Raw genomic sequence first — 24,270 nt, 5'->3', positions numbered from 1 at the left:
ACACTTTCAAGCCAAACAGAGGTGACCTCCAATGGCATTTTTTTATGCTAAGATAGGAATTTTGTTTGGATTAGAATAACATCTTTTCATTTTTCTAGTCCATGGATAGATCATAAAAGGTATAATATGCCACTGTATGAGTAATTTAGATTTTTCACATTGATCTATGCATACATGGAAAGGTTATTGATATAGCTGGCTTAGTATAATAGTAATGTAGAAGAAAGAAGGATGCAGGAAGACAAATATTGGAAGTCCAGAATATTGGAGGGTTTTTTCAATAATCCTTGAATTAGGGCACTGATCTTGAATACGGAATAGAAGGGAAATTCAGAAGATCAAATTGATATGCATACAGATTGCATGGAAGGGCAAGGTGATGAGAAAATGGATTTACTGTGATTATATATGATAGTAGAGATATTCTCTTATCCTGATATCCATGTTGGCATGCAATCATGCACTTAGGAAAATCACTTGTGAGTAATGTGAAATAAACGAACCCATCAGCTTGTCAATTTATTTCAATTAACCATTGGATGGAAAACTTGATATTGGGATTGTTCACCTCCACACTTTGATTCTAGGGACAAGAAACTTGGAGGTATTCATTGAGGTAAAGATTTTGGAACAGAGTTTAACAATGATTCTCAAGCAGCAATTCTGAGTGGAACTCTCTTCGATGTCTGATGATTCCAAATCAGAAATCAAGAGCTTATGTATCTTCACAAAAGTCCATCACATGAAAGTGAAGTCAAAGCTCCACTACTTGTGAGATATGATAAAATCATTCAATACCCCCAACAGGTATTATTAATTCTAATTTACAAAATAACTTACGTTCAATTTAGAATAACTGTCTGGACATATGAGTGAATGTGCCTTTATATGACTCCAATTACTAGCCTTGAAGTTCAGCTGTGGTCCTTCCTCAATATCATGCAGCAGAACCAGTCATTCCTGTTATTTCCCCTTGGAATTTTGGACCCACAGAATCATAAGCACAATAAATGATTATTTCACATGAGTATACAGTGAGATAATTTGTTACTGAGCCATAGTAATCGGGATATTGCAATATGTCGAGATACCGTCACCTCGTGCCTGAACTATTGAGAGAAATTTTTTTCCAAATCACTCCACCAGTGTTTGATCCCTCAGGAAATCTATTGATTAAACATTCTAAATATGTCTCAAATCAGAGTATTTTTCATCATCTCCATAGTTACCAAATCTGTTCCCTAATTCCACTCCACTCCTTTATACTTTATACATAACAGAACAGTAAGAATCACATATATTTAATACATATATTACACCATGTCTCGTCATTACTCAAAACTCTTTTTAACATTTTACAGTTAGAATTAAATGGAAATTCAAAGTCTTTATCATGGACCACAAATTCCCCAGGAAAGATTCCTATCTAGTATTCGACTATATTTTCCTTGTCCACTTCAGCTTCAGTGACAGTTACTGGAATATTCTAACTTTATTCTCATTTATGTGCTTTTATTTTAGCTGATTTCTTTGTCTGAAATGCCATTCCCCAAATATTTTCCTGGTCAAATTCCTCATACAATTTATGCGTCTTCATGAGTACCGTCTCTTCAGAGAGTTAGGCAGGTGAAAAATCAACATTCTGTTTTTTTTTATTTTTTTCTTTCTTTTCCTTTTTTTTTTTTTTTGGTTGGGGGAGGTACCAGGGATTAAACTCAGGGGCACTCCACCACTGAGCCACATCCCAAGCCCTTCCTATTTATTTAGAGACAAGGTCTCACTGCGTTGCACCTCGCTTTTGCTGAGGCTGGCTTTGAACTTGTATTCCTCCTGCCTCAGCCTCCTGAGCTGCAAGGATTACAGGCATGTGCCACCTAACACCCAGCTAATATTCTGATTTCTTATTTCTCCTTTTATGTATCGCTTATCTCCGATAGTTAGAAAAAACAATCATGTTAAGGTCTGTAAACAAGTCAAATAACACCTGGTATTTTGCCAGGGGAATGTTAGAGTTCATAAACAAGTCTGATTGGTACCTGGCAAAATGCCAAAGGGAGTGGTTTGAGAAGTAACAAAAGCAAGTAAGTATGGAGATTCCTTATTGGTTGACTGATGTATCTAGTTTATGCTAATTAAGATAAGCTGTGTAAAATGTATAAATACCTCTGTTGTCCTACAATAAACGGCTTCCACTCCTGCTGTATCAATGTACACAAGTTATTCGTCACCCCCTGGTTATTTTGCTGCAGCCAGCCGGACCGCAGCACATTTATTTATTTATTTCCCATCTTCTCTACTAGAAAATTGGTTCTGTGAAGGTAGGGATGTCAGTTATTTCACAGAGCCTAGAACACAAACTCACATAGAATGAGTACTCTAAATTATTTACAGAATAAGACAGTGAATGCATGAATAAATAAATGATGACTGATAGGAGAGGGCATGTTTGTCATCTCTAGCCTATTAGAATAAGCTCCCAAGCTCTACCTCTCCACAGCTGTGTGCTTTTGGACATGCTTATGAGTGTTTTATTTGTTCTGTGAAATGAACGAATAAAAGGATGTTCCATGTGCATTATTTTAGTGTGAAATAAAGTATTTAGGACAGTGAGGACAAGATAGTGGACTTTGAGCAAATCTGAGTTTCCTGTCCCAAAGTGAGACTCAAAGGTTCTACATCCCACTAAAGTACAACAATATCTCAGATGCCCTACCTCTTCAACTGTGCTAACTCAAGCACTAGAGCAGTAGAAGATGTCAAGGAGAACTTTAAGGGCCTTGATAAAAAATACAAATTTTATTCTGAAACTGATAGAGATATGAAGGGATTTAAACACTGAGTGTTGAGAGATTTTTAACACATTTTCTCAACAAATGGGTGTTATGATAAAATTAACACATTGGTTTTCTTTTCTTATGAATTATCTGCATTGGAAATATTTCTTACAAAGTCATTCAAATACCTACAAAATGTAGATTTCATCAGGAAAGATATACCAAAAGAAATGTTTATGTAGCTATGTTTAAATGTGACAAAGAAAATGATTTTGGTAAAACTGGATTTCTTTTTTGCTACCTTGCTTTGAACAGATATTTCAGAATCTTCAAAGCAGGAAAAGACGTATGGTTTAGAGATTTGAATTGGAAAATAGGTACTTCAATCCTCTTGTTCATCATGCCATAAGGGTAATTTTTCTTTAATGTTCTCTCTGACTCAAAATAAATAAAGACAAAACAAAAGTTTAATAGTTTTAAATGTTATCAACTTTATTCTTTCAAGAGATAAAACAAAATACACACTTAATTTTTATTTTTAGTTCTTTCATATTTATATAAATCTGATTGTCTTTCCATAATTTAGATATAGTGAATGAATTATTTTTGATATGTTTAAAATATGCATTTTTGTTTAATTTTCTGTGCTTTGTTTTATGGTAGTATCCTCTGATACAATAATAACCATAAGTTAGATGGGATACTATGCAGTATTAAATCTACAAATATTGGGAGTCTAGTGAGATGGGAATAATTTTATATATGAAAACCAAGACTCCAACCTCTGTTTCAATTTTTACATAACTGAAATAACAAAGCTCAATGTTTTTTTTTTTTAGAAATTAAAACTGTATGCATGAAACAGCCAGAAATTTTTCACTCTATTTTCATACGTCACTGTCTTTCACCATTCTTCCAATGACAGTCATAAAGGTATCATGCAATTATTCTCCAGCTTAAGTCATAAAATAGTTCATGTATCATTCATAAAATAACATGTTTGATTTTTTATGAATATTTATTTCACACATATATTTACTAAATATTAAACCTATGCTGTATTTAATTGTGGAAGTTTTATTATCAATCTCTCAGCAATGATTACTGGAATGTAAAAAAAAAGTTTGAATGCTGTATATTCTTTTTAACCAATGAAATGGATGAAACCAATTCATATCTCAGTAGACTCATCACAATAGCTAGCAAGTGAGTATTAAACAAATGGACTACTTTGGAAAATTCTAATCTTTGCAGACCTTAGCAGTAGAGCATTATGGAGGGATTGGCCCTTCTCAGATGTCAGCATATGGCCACCAGAGTGTTCATAAGTCTTCAAAATTCCAACCTCTGTCATCCAGTGAACATTTTGACATCATTTTATTTAAAAGAATATCTTGACTTTCCTCCATATTTTGACAAATGTATCTCACAGTTAACAATAGACTTAAAAGATTATCATATGATCACAGCTCAGCTTAAACTTACAGTAGGTTTATTTTATACTATTCTCCATTGCTGGTATAAAGTAAAACCACTGAAAATTCTCTGGTGTCAACAGCCAAGTCTGGGAAGCTCTGCATTGAGTGCTAAGCACTTAGCAAGGGTCATAATACAGATTTCTAAATAATCGAATGGATAAGTGAATTGAAGTATTCCTAAATAAGACATGAATTACAAAACACTAAAGGAAAATAAATACCTGTGAGGAAGGCTATTGGCACTGAAACATGAAATTGTTGCAAAATATTTTTGTACAGGCAGTAGATGACTTTAAATGAAGCCATCATTTGCTTAGCTTCATGGGCTGACAACTGTAAAATGGATCAAATGGTACTTAGGTCTTTGCATTTGACTCCTCTGCACAATTTCCTTAGGTATCTTTATTCATTTTCATGATTTTATCTGCTACCTTTATATATAATATTTCCATAATTATATTTTTAATATGTATCACTACTCTAAGATACAGACTCCTTGCTATAAATCTGCCTGCTGAACATATCTACCCACACGTTTGTTCCAATAATAATTCAAATTCTACATGTCCGATGTGGAAAATTATTTTGCCATCCACATCAAACACTCATATGTACCACTTAAAACTGTTCTAGCCTCATCTGCTTGTAAAGACTTGGGCCACTCCTTTAAGCCTTAGATGCTCCTAAGCAAAATTTTCTCCCTTCCTCTCTATGAATGACTGTCACAGAAGAAGTTATTTATATGGCCTCAAACAAGAGTCCAGTGAGTCAGTACAATTTATACCAGTCCCGTAGACATTAGGCAGTACCTGGCTGTATGACACATCTTCATATAAACTCTCCACCTGCTCCAGTTCATTCTACTTCTTTCTCTTTTGTGCTGCATGTGACAACATTCCTTAATGAAGCAGTAGCACAAAAACACAAGCTGACACTGTCAAAATTTGCTCCATTTTTGGTGATATCTGGTAATATAATCCAATTTAACCTGAAACTGCTACAAAAGTTTCTGGAGCTATTCTTGTCTTCTTTCCTTTGTTAACCTGCTAGGAACTCAGTATCTAAATCTAGCTATCTTCCTTTCTAAATAACAGATGCATCACTCCTCTTGATTTCTGCCAACACTGTCTTGTACCAGGCACTCACCTTTTCTTGGATTATTCAGAAATTCTCCTAAATGGTCTTCATAATTTTAGTCTTCTCATTTCTTCATTTTTAGACTTCACATTTAAAATGCATATCTCAGCATAGTCCTGATTCTCAGCAGACCCAGGCCTTTCAACTCAATATATCTCTAGTATGTGCTTTGAGTTTACATTTTTAGGCTTATCTTTCATGACTCCTTGCCTTATGTTTTAGGCTTCAGCAATAGCAGATATGACATTAAGAAAATACCTTCTTGCTGGGCACAGTGGTGTACACCCACAATCCCAGAAACTTGGGAGGCTGTGTCAGGAGGATCTCCAGTTCAAACCCAGCCTCAGCAGATTAGCAATTCACTTAGCAACTCAGGAAAACTCTATCTCTAAATAAAATATATATTAAAAAGTCTGGGGATGTGGTTTAGTGGTTAAGCACCCCTGGGATCAATTCCTGGTACCAAAAAAAGAAAATACCTTCTTGTTTATAATGCTTTCTTTTCTAATTCTGGTAAGTCATCTTACTTTATAATCAAGTTCAGGTATTTTTTTTTTCATTTATAAATCATGTCTTCCCTTTTCCAGGCTAAGAAAGGTGACATTCTATTCTTTTCTGTGCAACATAAAATCTCTTTTATATTTAAAAATCCATTAGAAAAGTGACTACAAAAGCTGCAGTCTATCAGTTTCTCATGATGGCAGGGATCCTCAGACTACAAAGTCTCTATCACTCCCTAACACTTGGGAAATGTTTTGGACTTTGAAAGAGGGAGACAGAAATAATTTCGGATTTTGATAGAACTGCTTTGTGCTGGGAATGGGTACTTTCTCTCTCCCAAACCCAATCCCTGCAAATGACTAAATGAAAGTATTCTTCATGAAGGGCAAAGTTGACTTTTTTTGTATAACTTAATATCTAAAAGAAAGCCTTTGGTAGCAAGAAGTCAATACATACTTACTAAATCAACAAATGAATATTGCATTGATAAGTCTCAGAAAACCTGAAGTTATTTCCAGTTGGGGTCATGCAGTACTCATAAGTTTGACTTTTGATTTGTATACTTTCTCAGTGAGCACACAGAATTCTTTGTGGCCATCACCAGTCACATTTATCTGCTGAGTAGACAACTGAATTGCCAGTCTGTAGAGAAGTTGAGAAAGGTGTGGTAACAGTAATGTATTACCTTTGTAGACCTGAGGGGTTTTTTTACTTAACTAAGCAATATCTTTTGTAGCTGAATGCCTATTTGGAGAATGAAGGTTCAAGCATGATGTCTGTCTGACTGAGACTGAGCTCAGCACAGAGGACTTTGTTCTGATAAGTCATATCTGGAATATACGCATCTTTATTCATCTCATTATCCACAGCGTATCAATAGTTAAAATATCATCAAATTCAGGAATAAACAGGCAAGTATGAAGAAGTGATGAGACAGAAGCTGAAGGAATGCAATGAAACTAGGTAAGTAAAGATATTCAAGGTTGAATAAACATATTGGTGTCTTAGGTGAAAAAATTTTCAGCCTTTACTACTTTGTATGATCCTCACTAATGTATCAAATAAACTACCAAATATCAGTTGACTAACCTTACTGTTCATTGTGTCTTGTTTGGTAGTATAATCTGGTATTCATATTTAATGGGATTGAGAGACAGGATTTTCTCATGCAGTGGTTTAGGATCTTAGGATTTTTCCATCTTATGACTCCATCCATGGCCAGGGTCTTAGGGTTTTCCTCCTCCAACCAGAAGTGGAGGAATTAAAAACAAAAAAGAAAAGGCAAAACAATCATATATCTCTTTCATGTTTGGTTTTGTAAGTGACATAAATCATTTAAGGTCATGGTTTCAATGAGAATTAGTTGTGTGGTACCACTTAGATAAGAGATTGAAAAACTTTTTCTGGAAAGATTCAAACAGTAAATTTATTAGTTTTTGTGGGTTATATATTTCTGTTACAAATATTCAACCTTGTATTCAACCTGAAAGCAGCAATAAGTAATATGTAAATGATTGGGTATGGCTGTATTCCAGTAAAACTTTATTATGGACTCTGAAATTTGAATTTCACAAAACTTGAAATGTCACAAAATGTTACTCTTATTTTGATTTTTCTCTAACCATTTAAACATGTGAAAGCAACCCTTCATTTTCAGACCTTATGAAAATAGGTGATAGCTTGATTTTAGGCTGTGGTTGCAGTTTGCTGACCTTTGACCTGGATGCAAGATGGCTGGAAAGGTTGACCCTGTCTGAGTTGTTGCTTTTTGTAGTAGCTCCACATTGTTTAAGTGGATGTTAGTTGTATGTCCCTTAGGCTGCTCCATGGCCAATAACAATAGCATACTACAGGGACACAGCCACATCAATGTTTATAGCAGCACAATTCACAATAGCTAAACTGTGGAACCAACCTAGACGCCCTTCAATAGATGAATGGATAAAGAAAATGTGGCATATATACACAATGGAATATTACTCAGCACTAAAAGAGAATAAAATCATGGCATTTTCAGGTAAATGGATGGAGTTAGAGAAGATAATGCTAAGTGAAGTAAGCCAATCCCAAAAAACCAAATGCCGAATGTTTTCTCTGATATAAGGAAGCTGATTCATAGTGGGGTAGGGAGCAGGAGCATGGGAAGAATAGACAAACTCTTTTCTCTATACTGAATGTATCTCTCCTGTTCCCAAGAGACAAAGCATCTAATCTCATCCAGTCACTGTATCTTGCTCAAAGCAGGGACTTCTGGGTGATATACAGTCTTCTTCATCAAATATGCCTGTGTTTTCTTACGGCCTTGAGAGCTACAAATTAAAAGACAACCAATCCTCTCCTTCCTCCTTAACATAATCAAAGTGAACAGGAGCAGGGTAACTGTACAAATTCCCATAAAGGGGAGGGAGGAGAAAACAATGATGAAGCATGTTTAAGTCATCAATTGTGACACTTCTTCCTTGACACTAGAGAGTTTTCTAGATTAGGCCAGTTCTTTTGGGGTACATCTTCCTTGCCCATTGCATCTAGCCTCTGAGCACATCTGAAGAAGGTTTTGAGTGATATGTGCTCCTTGGGGAAGACAGAGCTTTCACATACTGCTCATGCTGGTATAAATTTTAGAGTCCAAGAGGCATTTTATATTTATTATAAGCTCATTTTATCCAGAATTGTGGTTTTCTTAGCAATAAGAAAAAATTAGGTAGCACTGATTTATTTGCATCTCATTTGATCTGTGCTAGTAACAATATGCAACGTTTTCCCTTTGTATAATTTCAAATGGTTTTTTTATTTACTAGTTTTTCTTTTCCTCTTATACCTTCATCTCTCAACTTAATGTCAGTTACTTGAAATGATCTGAACATACACTTCAGGGAATGGAGAATCCTTTGAACTATTTCTGGTACATATATCTTAATTTTTGGAGGGTTTTCAAGACAGAGTTAGGTTTCCTAAAATTTAGAAACTTTCATCATGCCCCAGGTTCTTAAAGTCCTCTTCTTCCTCAATATCAGCAAATTCTGGCCTGAACTCATTGGTCAGAAGTCACATACTTTGGCTGGCGTTGATTCATGCAGATTATCCCTGTCCTCTAAAGTAGATGCAAGGTGGGTAGGGAGATTGAGCAAATTCATCCTTGACTGGCACCTACTTCTATTGAGCAATATTATAGTATGAAGAGCTAAATATGCTTTTCTGTGGTGCAGCTAGGAGAGAATTTGACTTTTATTCTGAAAGCCATGGTAAGCATTTGGAAGACTGACATCCATTAATACAAAAAGCAGAAATTGAAAATAAAGTATGTCTTAAAGATAGTGCAGTATATGGAAGCCTGAGGGCACTGAAGGATATGATCCTTAGAACCTCATCACAGTTTCAAATATATGAGACAGTTGCAGCAGAGCCGTCATTAATCACAAACACTCTCATGAAAGCTATTACTCTAAAATGAATGATCCTTTTACTTTTAATAATAATAAAACATGTTATATATTATCAAAACCTCAAATAGCAACATTAGAGAAAGATTCTTGTCAAATTTTGTTATATGATTATATGCATATAAGTAAAACTTAGCTATATTCATTTCATTGCAAAACCAAAAATAGTTTCCTTTCCCTGAATGTTTCATTTCTCCAGTATTAAAATAGACTTTAAAATATAAATATTGATGTCTTTCAATTGTCAGGGAAAGCACACAATGCATCAAGATTTAAATGAGACAAGAATAGAACATTGGAAAGTTTTACAGTTCAGGGATGTGAAAATGTACTTCAGTTAAAAAATCTTCCACAAAACAAATTAGTCAAAATAGCAATAGAAATAAATGCAATTTATAGTTTAACAAAATTTATGAATTTTGTATTTGTATTCTGTTAAGTTTCTTTGCATCTATTTCTTTTTATTTATATTAGTGTATCATTATTCTCATTTCATGTTTTACTCATTTAAAAATAGATACTTTTTTTTACATAAAGATAGCTCTATTGAACTTCTTATGAAAAGCATTATTATTCTATTGAGACTATTCTCATTATGGAGAATGTAATCAAATAAACACGTGAAGATAGCTGATTATAATAGTTACCGAAATGGGAACAATTTCTGTGTTTGAGCATTGTGCTAAGAGCACTGCTTATGCACAATTTTATTCAATCTTCATGTCAACTTTATGATACCCATAGAATCATCCTGATTTTACAAGTAAGGAAACTGAAATACAGAGAGGTTAAGTAACTTTTCCAAGGTTATATCAATAGTAAGAAACACACCTGAACTTTGAAACTTAGTGTATCTCTTAACTCCCCTGACATAGAAATACACCATCTTATCTCAAACCTGCTTCCACAAAATCATCAGTTAAGGTCTCTAGTTCCCCATCTGGGTAACATGGAAGAGGCAATCTTTCTGGGGTTGTAGCATATTAACCAAATATGGTCATAATCAAATCTGTGTAAAAAGAAAATCATATTTTAAATTTTGGAGAGGGAATTGCCTTTAATTTTTTAAATGCTGTGGTAGGCATTTGGTTGAAAAATATAGGCTGCATGGTATGGTCTAAAAGGTTTTTTAAAAAAATGCTACAATAGTGCAATTAAAGTTAGTTGTTGTTTTTAATGAGATAGAAAAAGTAAATTGAGTTTCTAGAGAGCAAGAAAATCATGAGATGGGGATAGATTCAAGGGAGAACAGAATTCTGACCATGGTTGGGGCTGAGGCCAAGAGCATATCTTTAGACATACTTGAGGGGAATAGTCAAGGGAATTATGACACCAAGGATGGATAATCTTGCAGGTTTTACATCATTGTATTATGATGTTTTCTGAAATACCAAATCCCTTCTTCCTAACCCACCAAATATGTTAATTTCTCTATATTACCACAGTGTACATGAAAGAGACCACTAAATCACATAAATAAAAGTACCAAATCACCATTTCACATGTAGTTCTAGAGTTAGTCTTCTTGATTGGTTCTTTAGAATCAATGGGGTATCAAATGTCACTTTCCTTACAGAATATTAGTAAAAGACTTAGACAAAGACTATGTGCTTAATCTTAAAATCGTTGGTTATTGTAAGGAAGATAGGATTTTCACATGAGGTGAGTACTTAAGTAATTTTCAAATGTGTTAAAGGAAAACTGGTCATTCATTGTTGATGTTTGAGGATGAGACAAATAATATATACATGTACACAAATATTAAACTTAATTCATTTAGATTATATTGCATAGATTGTTAAAGAGTTAAAGTTTGTGTTCAATACTTCTATTCTAATGTGCTTTTATAAGCAACCGTTTCATATCCATATTCATTTAACACAAAATATTTACTCATAGAGAAATCATATCCAATCAGCTTAGTTTTGTCTTGCCACAGTCAAATTAAAAGTGTTTTGAAATACACGATTAAGTCCATTATGGAATGCTAAAGAAGAAAATCATCTTAGAATTTTGTGAAATATGCTTAAGATATCAAAATAATAAAACTATAAAAGATAACAAAAAGTTTTAGATAATTAGGTATAACTATTACACATTTTTCAAATTTTATTTATTATTAAGGATGCCAGAAATATATAGTTTGGATTTGGAGAGTTAAAATGAAAACACCCTTATCTAAAATTTTTAAGACAAGTATATACTTAAAAATAAAAACAAACAAAACCAAAGTGTCTTTGATATATGAGAGTGAACCTAGCTATTTGAGAAGATCTATATATTTTCCTAGTATGTATTATATCATCTCTACATTTTTCCCTCTTGTAAGACTATAGATCTTGATTAAAATATAGGCAACACATTTTTCGCAGTACAACTTTATGAACTAAAGTTTCTACTATAGTTTTAATTTCAAATCATAATGTGGAAAATCCTTGATATGGTTGATCTCATTATCTTTTTCAAATTTAATATATCTTCAGTTTAAATCTACATATCTAAAATAAATACCAAAGTTATAAATTAATTAGTAGGATTTAAAAAATATTACAAAGATGATAGAATATTTCTTGAAAGCTTTGGAGCAAATTAAAAACACATGCAATGGAAGTCATAAAGAATTAACTTATAGAAAAATATAACAGAAATAAAAAAGGAAGGAAATATAATAATGAGAGAAATGAAGGAATAACATAGAACAGATATCTTACAAATATGTATGAATCCATTGAGTTTCTGACCCAGTTTTGCTAAAGTATAGATCTTAAACATGAAGATTTCTAAAATACAATTATTTATTACTTCATTTTTTCATATTGCTTGGGCTGTTACTGCAATGCATGGTCTGTTATTGGACTTCCTTTTAAATATTAACAACATTTCCTAGAGGCAAATCTCCCATACTATTTTCTTTATCATGGAAATCAAGTCATGGTATAATTTAGCACTATCATAATGCTTTTCAGTAAGAATGAATTGGACATAACTTTCATACAATACTCATAAAACTCCACATTATGTACAACCACAAGAATGGGATACTAATTAGAATAGGATATACTTCATGAATGTATAATATGTCAAAATGCACTCAGCCTAATGTATATCTAAAAAGAACAAATAAAAGAAAGAAACAAACAATAAGTTGTCAGTTACCACAGGTATGCATGTTGAAGCAAACATATTAAAAACAGAGTTACTACATATGAGATAAATGCAGGTTAAAAGTCATGCCCTCGTGAGTTATAAATGTACAAATATAAAATAATTATTAAATTGCAATTTAAGATCTTTTCTATCATCTTAAACCGTTAATGAATAACCATGCATTTAGGACACCAAAATATATCAATGTTATAGCACATAGAAATATCTAAAATATGTAGAAAAATTCTAATTCATCTAATGCTCTTCAATAATTTTATTTTAAATTTTATTTTATTAAAATTACCTAAATATATAAAATGACCAATGGGAGATTACTATTTCCAAATAATCAAGTTTTGCTTAAATTATGTTTTAAAAATCCATATTATCTACAAGAAAAAATAGGTAATATTTTAAGAAGCAAATTATGTTGATGTATTACTAGGGAAAACTGTATTTTATTAATAAAACATTAGGAACAAATATTGACTTAAAACTAGGGCATCTAGGGGCTGGGGTTGTGGCTCAGTAGTAGAGCACTTGCCTGTCATGTGTAAGGCCTGGGTTCGATTCTCAGCAACACGTAAAAATAAATAAATTAAATTAAATATAATTTTTTTAAAAAGGGCGTCTAGATCTTTGTCACAAATTTAAAACAGCACATTATATACTTTATAACTTAATCCCTTCTGTAAAGCAAATAATTTCTAGTTTAAAGATAATAATGGTCTTTTGAAATAATTAGTGAAAAGAAAAGTTTAAATGTAGAAAGAGATCTGTGGTGCTTTCTTTCTTTTGTTTCTGAATCATTGTCTCCTACTCGAATACTCCTTTCCACTATTACATACACTTCTTCAGAAATTCTGATAATTCAAAAGAGAATGCACGGTAAAGTAACAAGTAATACAGAGTATTTACTAATACAAGGAGTACTCTGAGGAGATGTAATAATGAGTAACGTGATTGGATGTAAGCTGGCTTTAAAATGTACATAAATAGTATGCTGCTTATAGTCATCTTTTTTTTTAAATAAACAGCATGTTTTAAGATCTATTTATATTGAAACAGAGATACATCTCATTCTTTTCATTGACTTTTAAGTGTTCCAGCATCTTTATCACTCTTTAGACTAATTATTAAACTATAATTTTATTTCTCTGCTATCTGATGTTCCAATGTTCTACTCTTTCTAACAAAGGTATACAAAGAGTCATTAGCTCACATATGAGAGCTGAAATCTAATGATGGAAGAACCAATTAGCTGTTTCTGATGTCATACTTTAGCAATAGTTATTTTGCATGAATAAAAAAATCAATTTTTCACATTTGGGGCACCAGAAATAAGACAATACATGCTGATAAAGTTCCTGTGTCTGAGTTGTATTCCATCTTGTAAATTTAAAACACAGAGGAGATCAAATTTTGATAGGATATGAGAATTAATCCAAGGTGAATAGATTTGTTATTTAGAAAGATGAAATTATTATTCATTAATCAAAATACTAGAATAGATGAATCAGTTTCTTTGCCAGTGCAATGTTGAAAGTTGGTTTTGAATTTTTTTATATCATCAGTATAATGCTCTTTGAAAAATAAAAGGGGACAAGAAACTAGAAAATACCGGTTAAATGAGCATCAAGTCAGATGTAAAAATTTGAGGGGTATTTATTTTTCTTTATGAGTTTATGATTAGGTCTAGTACTAGCTTAGTTTGGGTATCCAGTGGTAGCTAATAAAACCCTGCTTTGCATTTAGTCTACCAGTATGAAGACACCATCTGTGCTAATGGAGTTTTCTTTAATAATCAAGTAAATAGACAGTCAACAGACAAACTAGTAGAGAACAACAATTCTCATAGTACAGTCTGGAGACCACTACAACTTTTCATTAAATGGTTTGTGAGGGTCAAATATTTTTAATAATAATGCTAATAATTTTTTTGACTTTTTTACTATGTTTGCACTTGTACTGATGGTAGAAGGGTAATGGTGAATAAAACTATTGATGATTTGCTTGAATAAAAATAATGGTACTTAATTGCATTAGCAGGTATACTATTATCATTTATGTAAAAATACTACTTTTTCTTAAATAGAATGTACTTGAAAAATTGGTAAAATGAGTCATTTTGTTCAATCATAACTTATGAATCATATGCCTTTTAATAGTGCCTTTATGAAAAGGGAAATATGCATAAAATATTTCTCCTGGATGACAAAGTATGATCATTGTTTCATGGAGAAGCACTTGAATAATTATTTGTTATGAGATGAACAAGCTATTTCTTTTTATGGAACATGATTTTAACTGTAAGAACAACTATTATTCAAAATACCATTATGCAATTTTAGGTATTAGACATTCTCTCAAAAACAAAACAAGTCTGTAACTTCAAGGAAAACATCTAAGTGTCTTTGTTGCCAATAATAGATTGAATTTTCAAGAAAAATTAGAATTTTATCTAATTATCTACCATTGGGAGCTTGAAAGCTTTATAATACTTAGTACTTTTATAATGAGATTTTTGGGGAATATTAACAAATACTATTATTGGATATTTTATATTGACATGTTTTGACATTCAGAATAGCTGAATAAGTCAAAGGAACCAATATATTGATAGCTAAAAATTGTATATTGGTAAAAATCAATTCAAAATTCAATATAGAACAATAGATTTTAGTTTATTCGCTACAAAGTGCTCATTGATTGGGTTTTATATTCTACATTGCAACTAATTTTTAATAATCTTTTACTTCTCAAATTTTAGTGTAATATCTAAAAAGAGTACTTCCAATTATCTAAAGCAGCTATTAAAATATTCCTTTTTGAAAAATATATCTGTTGTGAGGCCAATAGACTTCAATAAAACAATTATTGGAATGAATGAATGAATGCACAAGCACATATTCTGGCTGTTTTCATTAAACCAGTCAGTAAAGATATTTGCAAATACAGAAAACAATATCATTCTAATCATCATTTTTATTTCTTAGTTCTAGTAAAGTTGTTTTTCAAAGAGTATGCTACTTTATTTTATTTAGGTTAACATATGATGAGTTTATTTTATCTTATATGAAGTAATAAAGGCGGGGAGGGTAGACTAGGGAGCATTAGGAATCTGATTCCCCACCTAGACAGCAATTACACTGGCAGACTCTGTCTGATGTACATATTTTGGAACACAGTAGTCTATAGAAAGCTTATAATTTTCTGTTGGTTTGAGCATTAAATTGAAGCTTGTTTAGATTAATCTGAATCAATTTTCATCAGAAATTTTGGAGACTAGAAGGCTATAGGTCAATATATTCAAAGAGCTGAAAGAAAAGAAAAAGTAGCTGTGAACCAAGAACCCTGTATCCAGCGAAATATTCTTGAATTTCAAGAGTTACAGAGAAGCCAGGTACAGCAGTACACACCTGTAATTCCAGCAGCTCGGAAGGCTGAGGCAGGAGGATCACCAGTTCAAAGCCAGCCTCACAAGAGTGAGGCACTAAGCAACTCAGTGAGACCTTGTCTCTAAATAAAATACAAAGTAGGGCCGGGATGTGGCTCAGTAGCTGAGAGCCCCTAAATTCAATCCCCGCACCCCCTATCAAAAAAAACAAAAAAAGAGTTACAGAGAAATTAAGAATTCCTAGACAAACAAAATCCAAGGGAATTTATTTCTACTAGATCCACCCTGAGAGAAATGGACAAGAAAATCTTGCAGAATGAAATGAAAGGATACAAATTATTAATTGGAAGCCATATGAAGAAATAAAGTTGTCAATAAGTATAAATTCCTGGGAAATGATTAAAACACATACTATGTTAGCAATAATTGGTAAGTTCTTCTATGTGATTTAGGAGAACAGTAAATTAAAAAACATAATTTTGGTTTGTAATTTTGTTTTCTGCATAATTTAAGAGTCTTATGCATTTCAAAATTTACTGGTTTATTGCTGGCTTATGTTAGGGCACATAACACATACACATAAATATGTGATTTTGCACATATATATATATATGATTTTGTCACAATATATGATTTTGTGACATCAAGCAATTGAAAAGTGTTGGGACAGAGTTGGAATAGGAGCAAATATTTTTTTAATGTAATTGACATTGATGTTAAGATGGCATCATTTCAAATTAGATTATCATAACTTAACATTATTCAGTGTAATTCCCATGGGAACTCCAAAGAAAACTGCTACAGAATATATAACTAATATATAAGTATGGAAACTGAAAAGGCATTTAAATATATCACTAATAATCAACTGAACACAGAAGAAGGCAGTAGTGGAAGAAAGCAGGGGTAAAATCCCCATTAGTTATAAAAAGCAGACAGCAAATTAACAAAAGAAAGTTCCTCTTTATCTGTAACTTAAAATTAATGGAACAAACTCTGCAGTTCAAAGTAAGAGATTAGGGGCTGGGGATGTGGTTCAAGTGGTAGCGCACTTGCCTGGCAAGCGTGCGGCCCGGGTTCCATCCTCAGCACCACATATCAACAAAGATGTTGTGTCCGCCGAGAACTAGAAAATAAATATTAAAAATTCTCTCTCTCTCTCTCTCTCTCTCTCTCTCTCTCTCTCTCCTCTCTCACTCTCTCTTTAAAAAAAAGTAAGAGATTAGAAAAATGGCTAAAATCACTAGCTCCAAATATATATTCCCTATAAGATTCTTTTTAGGTCCAAATATACCAATAGTTTGAAAGCAAACAATGGAAGATGTGACTCCATGCAAATAGTAACTGAAAGGAAGCAGGAGTTGCTATTTTAATGTCAAACAAAATATACTTCAAATCAAAAGAGAATAATAAACAAATAGGACATTATATAGTATTAAAAGTTTCAATGTATCAGGAAGATAAAATGGTTACAAACACTTAGATAATGACAGCTCATCAAAGTATATGAAGCAAAAACTGATAGAATTGAAGGGAGATAACAGACAATTCTGCAGTAGTGGTTGGAGACTACAATATTCCACCCTCAAAAGTGGGTAGAGCAACCAAGAAAGAAAACAGAGTTCTTAACACAATAAAGCAACTAGACTTAACAACCATACAAAGAACATACTATAGCCTGGCACAATGACTCACACCTATAATCCCAGTGGCTCAGGAGGCTGAGGAAGGAGGATTGCAAATTCAAAGCCAGCCCCAGCAACTTAGTGAATCCCTGTTTCTAAATAAAATTTAAAAGAGCTGGGCATGTGGCTCACATATAACACACTAAAGAAATACAAAGAATTATTAAGTATATGAAAAATTATCATACACCAAAAATTTGGCTAACGTAGGAGACATTGACAAAATTGTAGAAACACAAAATCTACCAAGACTAAATCATGAAGAACTAGAAACTCTAAATAGAACTACATATAACTAGTAAGGTCATTGTATCAGTAGAAAAATATCTCCCCAAAACATCAAGAAAAAGAAATCTTGGACTTGATGGTTTCACTAGTGATTTTTAACAAACTTAAAAAATAACTCCAATCATTCTGACAGTTTTTCAAAATATTGAACCAAAGTAAACACTTCTGAACTCATTCCATGAGGCTAGAATTATCTTGATTACCAAAAAAGAGCAAATATACTGTAAGAAAACTATAACCCAAAATCTCTTATGAACACTCATGTAAATATTCTCAACAAAATACTAGCTAACTAAATTCAGGAGCATATTGAAAGATTATACAGGATGATCACATACAGTTCATTCTTTATATGAGAGGATGTTTCAACACATAAAAGTTGATCAGTGTAATCCACCACATTGATGAAATGAAGAAGAACCCACATGATCCATCATTTGATAAAATTCATCATTCTTTCATGATGAGAACACTCAACAAACTAGGAAGGAAGAAAACTGCCACAACATGATATAATCTACATAAACCATATACTCAATGGTGGAAGTTTGAAAGCTTTTCTGTTAAGATCAGGAACAAGGCAAAATACTTGCTTTCACCACTTTTCTTCAACACATTACTGGAAGTTCTAGCCAAAATAACTAGTCAAGAAAAAGAAATAAAGGGCATACAGATCAAAAAGGAAGGAGTGAAATAATTTCTTTCATAGGTAATATAATTTTATGTATAGGAAATATCAAGGATCTCTCAATCACACACAAACTCACAAACACAGAGACTAGAAATATTAGCCAAATAGAAGAATACAAAATACACAGTTGCATTTCTGTATACTAGAATAAACAACATGTAAAGGCAATGATAAAAATATTCTATGTATAATAGCACCAAAACAAATAAATTACTAAAAAAATTAACCAAGGAAGTGACAGTTTTATACAATAAAATTACAGAATATTGATGAGAAATTGAAAATAATATAAGTAAGTGAAACCACATCTCACATTCATGAATTGGAAGACCTAATATTATAAAGCTATTAATCCTATTCAAAGTGACCCACAGATTCAATGCAATTAGCAAAAGCACAATGATCTTTATTCAGAAACAGAAAACTCCTCAAATTCACATGGAATCACTAGAAATTGAACAACCAAGACAGTCTTGAAAAATAAAGATGCATGTCTCATACTTTCTGATTTCAAACCATACTACAGTGCTTTAATAATTAAAATATTTTGGTAATGGAATAAAGGCCAAGGTAGTTCTATACAGGATAATAGAGAGCTGAGAAATAAATGTTTGCATGTATGATTTTTGACAAGAGTGCTGAGATCATTAAATGGGGGAAAATAGCAGTCTTTTAAACAAATAGTGCTGAAAAAACTACAAAAGAATGAAGTGGGTCTCTTAATTCAATAGAGATGAAAGACCTAAGTGTAAGCCTTAAAACCATAAAGCTCTTAGATGTAAACATGGAGCAAAACCTTCACAACATTGAACTTGACAGTGCTTTCTTGCATATGACACCAATCATTAGAGGTAATAATGACAAGAATGAAATCACAAACTGGACTTTGTGAAAATTTTAAAAAATGTACAGCAAAATTTATTATCAATAGAGTAAAAATATACCATATGAAATGAAAGAAAATATTTAATCATATATCTAGGATATGGTATTTCTAACCAGAATATACAGTGAACTCTTAAAACTTGACAAAATGCAAACAGCCTAATTAGAAAAATAAACTAAAGGCTTTACTAAACCTTTCGCAAAAGAAGATTTATGGGCAGCCAATATATATGTGAAAAGATGATTAATATTACAAATCATTAGGGAAATTCCAACTAAGATTTTCTACTTCATCACCATTAAAATAGTTACTATAAAAAAAGAGTTGATAAGGATGAGAGGTTGGAACACTTGTGCATTATTGGTGGGGTTATAAAATGGTAAAGCTACTGTGGAAAGCAGTATGGCTATTGTTTAAATAACTAAACACAGAATTATTATATGATAGAGCAATTCCACTCCAGTCTACCCCAAACCATAAAGTAAGATCATGAAGAGATAGTTGAACATCTATGTTCAAAAACAATGTCATTCACAATAGTTAAAATGTGTAAACAACTGAAAAATGGATGAGGACAATGTGGTTTATGCACACAGTAGAATACTATAGACCTTTAAAGGAAGGGAATTCCGACATATGCTAAAACATGGATGAATCTGGATGACACTGTGCCAAGTGAAGTAAACTGGAAACAGGAAAACAAATGCTGCATTAACCCCACTTATATGAGGAATGTAAAAATAGTCATGCTCATAGAAACAGAGTAGAGGCGTGGTTTCCAGGGCCAGAGGGAAGGAAAAGTAGGGTGCTGCTGTTCAATAGGTGCAAAATTCCAGTTATGCAAGATGAATATATATCATAGCATTTGAGAGAGAAGGCAGGGAACAAAGAAACTGAGAGTTTAGTCAATGTTAGGGAATGCTAATAAAATATCAAAAACATGTTTTCCATAGAAAATTGGAAACAAAATGGTAAAATATAAGAATTTACAAGTATCTGATTATATTAAAATTGCCAGGATCATCCCGTTTATAGTATAAACTATTGTTTCTTTTTTTTAGTTATAGATGGACACAAATCTTAATTTTGTTTGTTTATTTCTATGTGGTGCTGAGGATAGAACCCAATGCCTCACATATGTGAGGCAAGTGCTCTGCCCACTGAAGCACAACCCCAGCCCAACTATTATATTTCATTTGATTAAAAACAAATAAAAACAAAATAGTCAAAAGGCACCCAGTATCCCATTATATCATTTTAATATACTCATGTATGCAAATTTCTCATGGCCTGATAATTACCGACTCTATGTAGTCAGATAATTTCCATTGGAAATGGTACCTTTTCCAATAAACACAAACCTACAGAAATGACCTTTTGCTCTTAACTATAAGGGAAAAGCAATATTCTGTCTACTTCATTAATGCATTAATGCCTGATTTGTTCTCAAATGTGCTCTTTAGTTCACTCCAGCTTCCAAATGTTTATAAGGAATATGATACAAGTAATGAAAACTGAAGCACAAAGGCAATTTTTGAGATATATATTTTGGAGAAAAGTATCATTTTATCATTCTAAAAAATATTCTGCATGTTGGACTGTTCATTCTTAAAAGTAGCTCTGGTAGATGTTTTCTAACCACAACACACTGATAATTTGTTTGTCAATATGAAGCATCTTATTCAGTACAAAGTGGACACCTATCATGAACAAATGATCCATCTTCACTGGGAATTATTTTAAAAATTCTACAGTCTGTAAGATACTGGATAAATGAAAACAAAAGAAAGGAAATATATTCCAGTTCTGATCAGATAATGTCAATTAGAAATGGTACCTTTTAGTGGGATCATTCTAAAATAAATCATTTGAAAATCACTAGTGAGGTTTTACCTGCAGTTCTCAACGTGATTTTTTTTCACTGCCATGGATGGAATGAAAGTTCCCTGGTTATTGATTTCCACAACTCGTATGCAGCCAATAAAATTTTCAACTGGTCCAGAAATCTGAGAGAGACAGAAAGAGCAAGAGAAAGAATTAAAATAATAATCTTTAATGTATTGTTTTTACTGCAAACTGGTCAGAATGTGAAATTGGATCTCAGGGCTGAAATGATCTATTCAACATATTGGTAGTACAGTAATTCAAATCTATAAATATTAACCCAAACTGGAAACGGTGTGCCTATAAGCCCAGCAATCAGAAGGCTGAGATAGGATTTGAGACCAGCCTTATTTGAGACCTTATCTCAAAATAATAAATAAATATACATAAATAAAGGGCTTGGGATGTAGCTCAATGGGAGAGTAACCCTGAGTTCACTCCCAGAAGGGCAAAAAAGAAAGTAAAAAAGTCAACCAAAATATTAGTAGAAGATTTTCCATATCTTGGTTATTGTGAATAATGTTTCAGTGAACCTGGGTGAATGAATAATAAGTCACACACACACACACACACACACACACACACACACACACACACACAAAATTAGGATATTGTTGAGCCTTAAAAAGATGAAGTTTCTAACTTTTGCTTCAACATGAATAAACTTGTGGGATATTATACAAAGTGAAATAAGCCAGACACAAAAAGAAAAATTTTACATGATTTCACATGTGGATTTTTTTTTAATGTCAAATTCAGAGAATAAATCTTTGGTTACAAGAGGAATGGTTGAGCGGGGAAGGGAAAGAAAGGGGTTGATGTAGGAAAAAGGACATAAGAGTAGCAGAATAGAGTCTAGAGATCTAATGAACAGGAGGACTATGATTAATAATATCATATTGTATTGAGGACTTTTGCTAAAGGAACAGATTTTAGCTGCACTTACACACACAAAAAGGGTAACTGTGTGTGATGTTGGATGTTCAGTTAACCATTTACATCCACTATGCATCAAAACATCATGTAGACCTCAAATATTCAAAATAAAGTATGCTTCAAAATTACTATGGAATAATACCTCATTGTTAGTCAGTATTTACTAGGAGTTTATACATTTTAGAACTGTATGACAGCACAAAGTCACTAATATTAGGATAAAGAAAAAGTCTCATATATACAGTAAATTATCAATGAAAAATAGAGAAGAAAAGCTGATACACTCATTTTTCTTATCAAGGTATGACATGACAAGTCTCCCATAATTTTCACTCTGTTCTTTGTCCTTTATTCTTTCAGAAACCAGTGATTTCTTTTTCCTGTTTCCAACCATCAAAACATCATGAATTACTCTTACAGGAGCCAATGGAAGCACAGAGAAAGACACAAAATATTTGTGATTCCTGTTTCCTTGTATGAATTTTATTCTTTAGGAATAATTGGGACAAAAAATAATATTAGAGGATTCTGGAAGGCCAAGAGCACAAAGAAAATAAGGACACTAGAAAGCATTCATTTTGGTTGATGAAAATAACCTTGTAAAGATGAATAGACATGGTTTTCCATTGTATTCATTGTGAACATAAACACTATACAAGTAATTACAAGTCAATGCATATTTATGTGAAAAAGACAAATTAAAAGAGGCATGACTCAGAATAGAGTTAAAATGAGTATTTATTTTAGTTTCTGATGTGCTCTGTATATTATTAAAAATTTCAAGTTAAGATGGACCAAATTATGACGAGGGCAAACACTAAATTAATATGTTTGAAAATAAAGTGTTTAACTTGATTTTTGAATTAAATATATATGCTTTGTGCATTATTAGGACTTCATTTCTCATCAAGTATAATATTATAAATATATAAATGATAGAATGAAACCTTTGTCTTGTTTAGAAAATTTGGGATGAATACATTTTATTTATTTACTTAATATTCTCAATTTTATAAGTCTGATTTTTTTGTTCTTCCAGATATAGGCTCAAACATCTGCAAACCCTCTAAAGTAGAAATGCTCTGTCAAATGTCAAAATGACTAAACTAGGAAAAAAACACAAAATTTCATGTAGTAAGTTGTTTACAAAAATCAAGTTGATAACAAGCAAAACAGAAACATTTGATTCTTAAAATTTGCAATTGTTGGCTAAAAGTTTTTTGTGGGGTTGAGTAATAATTTTTTATTTTAAAGTTTAATTTTTCCTTTTAACCATAAATATTATGAATAAATCTACTTTTTAAAATGAAGTTTGTGTTTTCCTCTCCTAAAACATCACAAATGTAAATTATTACAGTTTACTAATTAAAAAAAACATTTAATTTAATGGTCACAAAATGCTTTTAATGATAGTATTATTATGAATGTTTGAATTTTATTTTAACATAGATCAGCAATAGCCTAAAATATGTGCATATTTAAGTAGATAATTTTCACTATTCATTAAAATCCTTGTTATTTATGAGCATCAGGCAAAGGAGAAAGTTTCAGCTTTTTAAATAAATATAAAACTATCAGAGAGATATAAAAAAGTGCCCTAAAATGCAAATGAATCCATGATTACTCTATTGAAATACTTAGAATTCTATTATTCAATCTCATTTACATATGATTAAAAATAAATATTAATTTATTCACCTTGACTTTTGAAAAGTGGCAAAAAAATTTTTTCCATAGCCACTAGCCTTTAAATTTGAGGGAATTCAAAATTCTTACATTTCTCATGTTTTAATAGTCTGAAAATTCTCCAGTTCTCTCACATATTAACTTCTGGCAGTCTTGCTCAGGATGTATTATTTGGCCTCCAAAGAAATTCCCATGTTGTCTTTTTCACTTGAAATACTGAAATTTAGTTTTGTAAAAAGTAAGTGAAACTCAAACCCAGAAACACTGAGCCTGAATACTAAACTTGAAACACTTGAAGCATGTACTTCTTAGGTAATTTTTAGTGTATGAAAATATTTCC

General features: G+C 32.1%; 1 protein-coding gene across 3 annotated transcripts in view; it reads right to left on the bottom strand.

Annotated features, from left to right (window-relative positions):
* The window catches only part of Eys (EGF-like photoreceptor maintenance factor), a 1,135,848-nt gene that overhangs the window by 512,202 nt on the left and 599,376 nt on the right, over positions 1-24,270 (bottom strand). For all 3 annotated transcript variants that reach the window (XM_078019814.1, XM_078019816.1, XM_078019815.1), the window contains exon 18: positions 21,318-21,430. In XM_078019814.1, coding sequence (XP_077875940.1) covers positions 21,318-21,430 — 113 coding nt within the window. The remainder of the gene's footprint in view (positions 1-21,317; positions 21,431-24,270) is intronic.

The sequence above is a fragment of the Ictidomys tridecemlineatus genome, chromosome 8 (genome assembly GCF_052094955.1).
Source record: "Ictidomys tridecemlineatus isolate mIctTri1 chromosome 8, mIctTri1.hap1, whole genome shotgun sequence".
In the NCBI taxonomy this organism is placed as follows: domain Eukaryota; kingdom Metazoa; phylum Chordata; class Mammalia; order Rodentia; family Sciuridae; genus Ictidomys; species Ictidomys tridecemlineatus.
The sequence above is the reverse complement of the archived record's forward strand: the minus strand, read 5'-3'. Positions and strand labels throughout refer to the sequence as shown.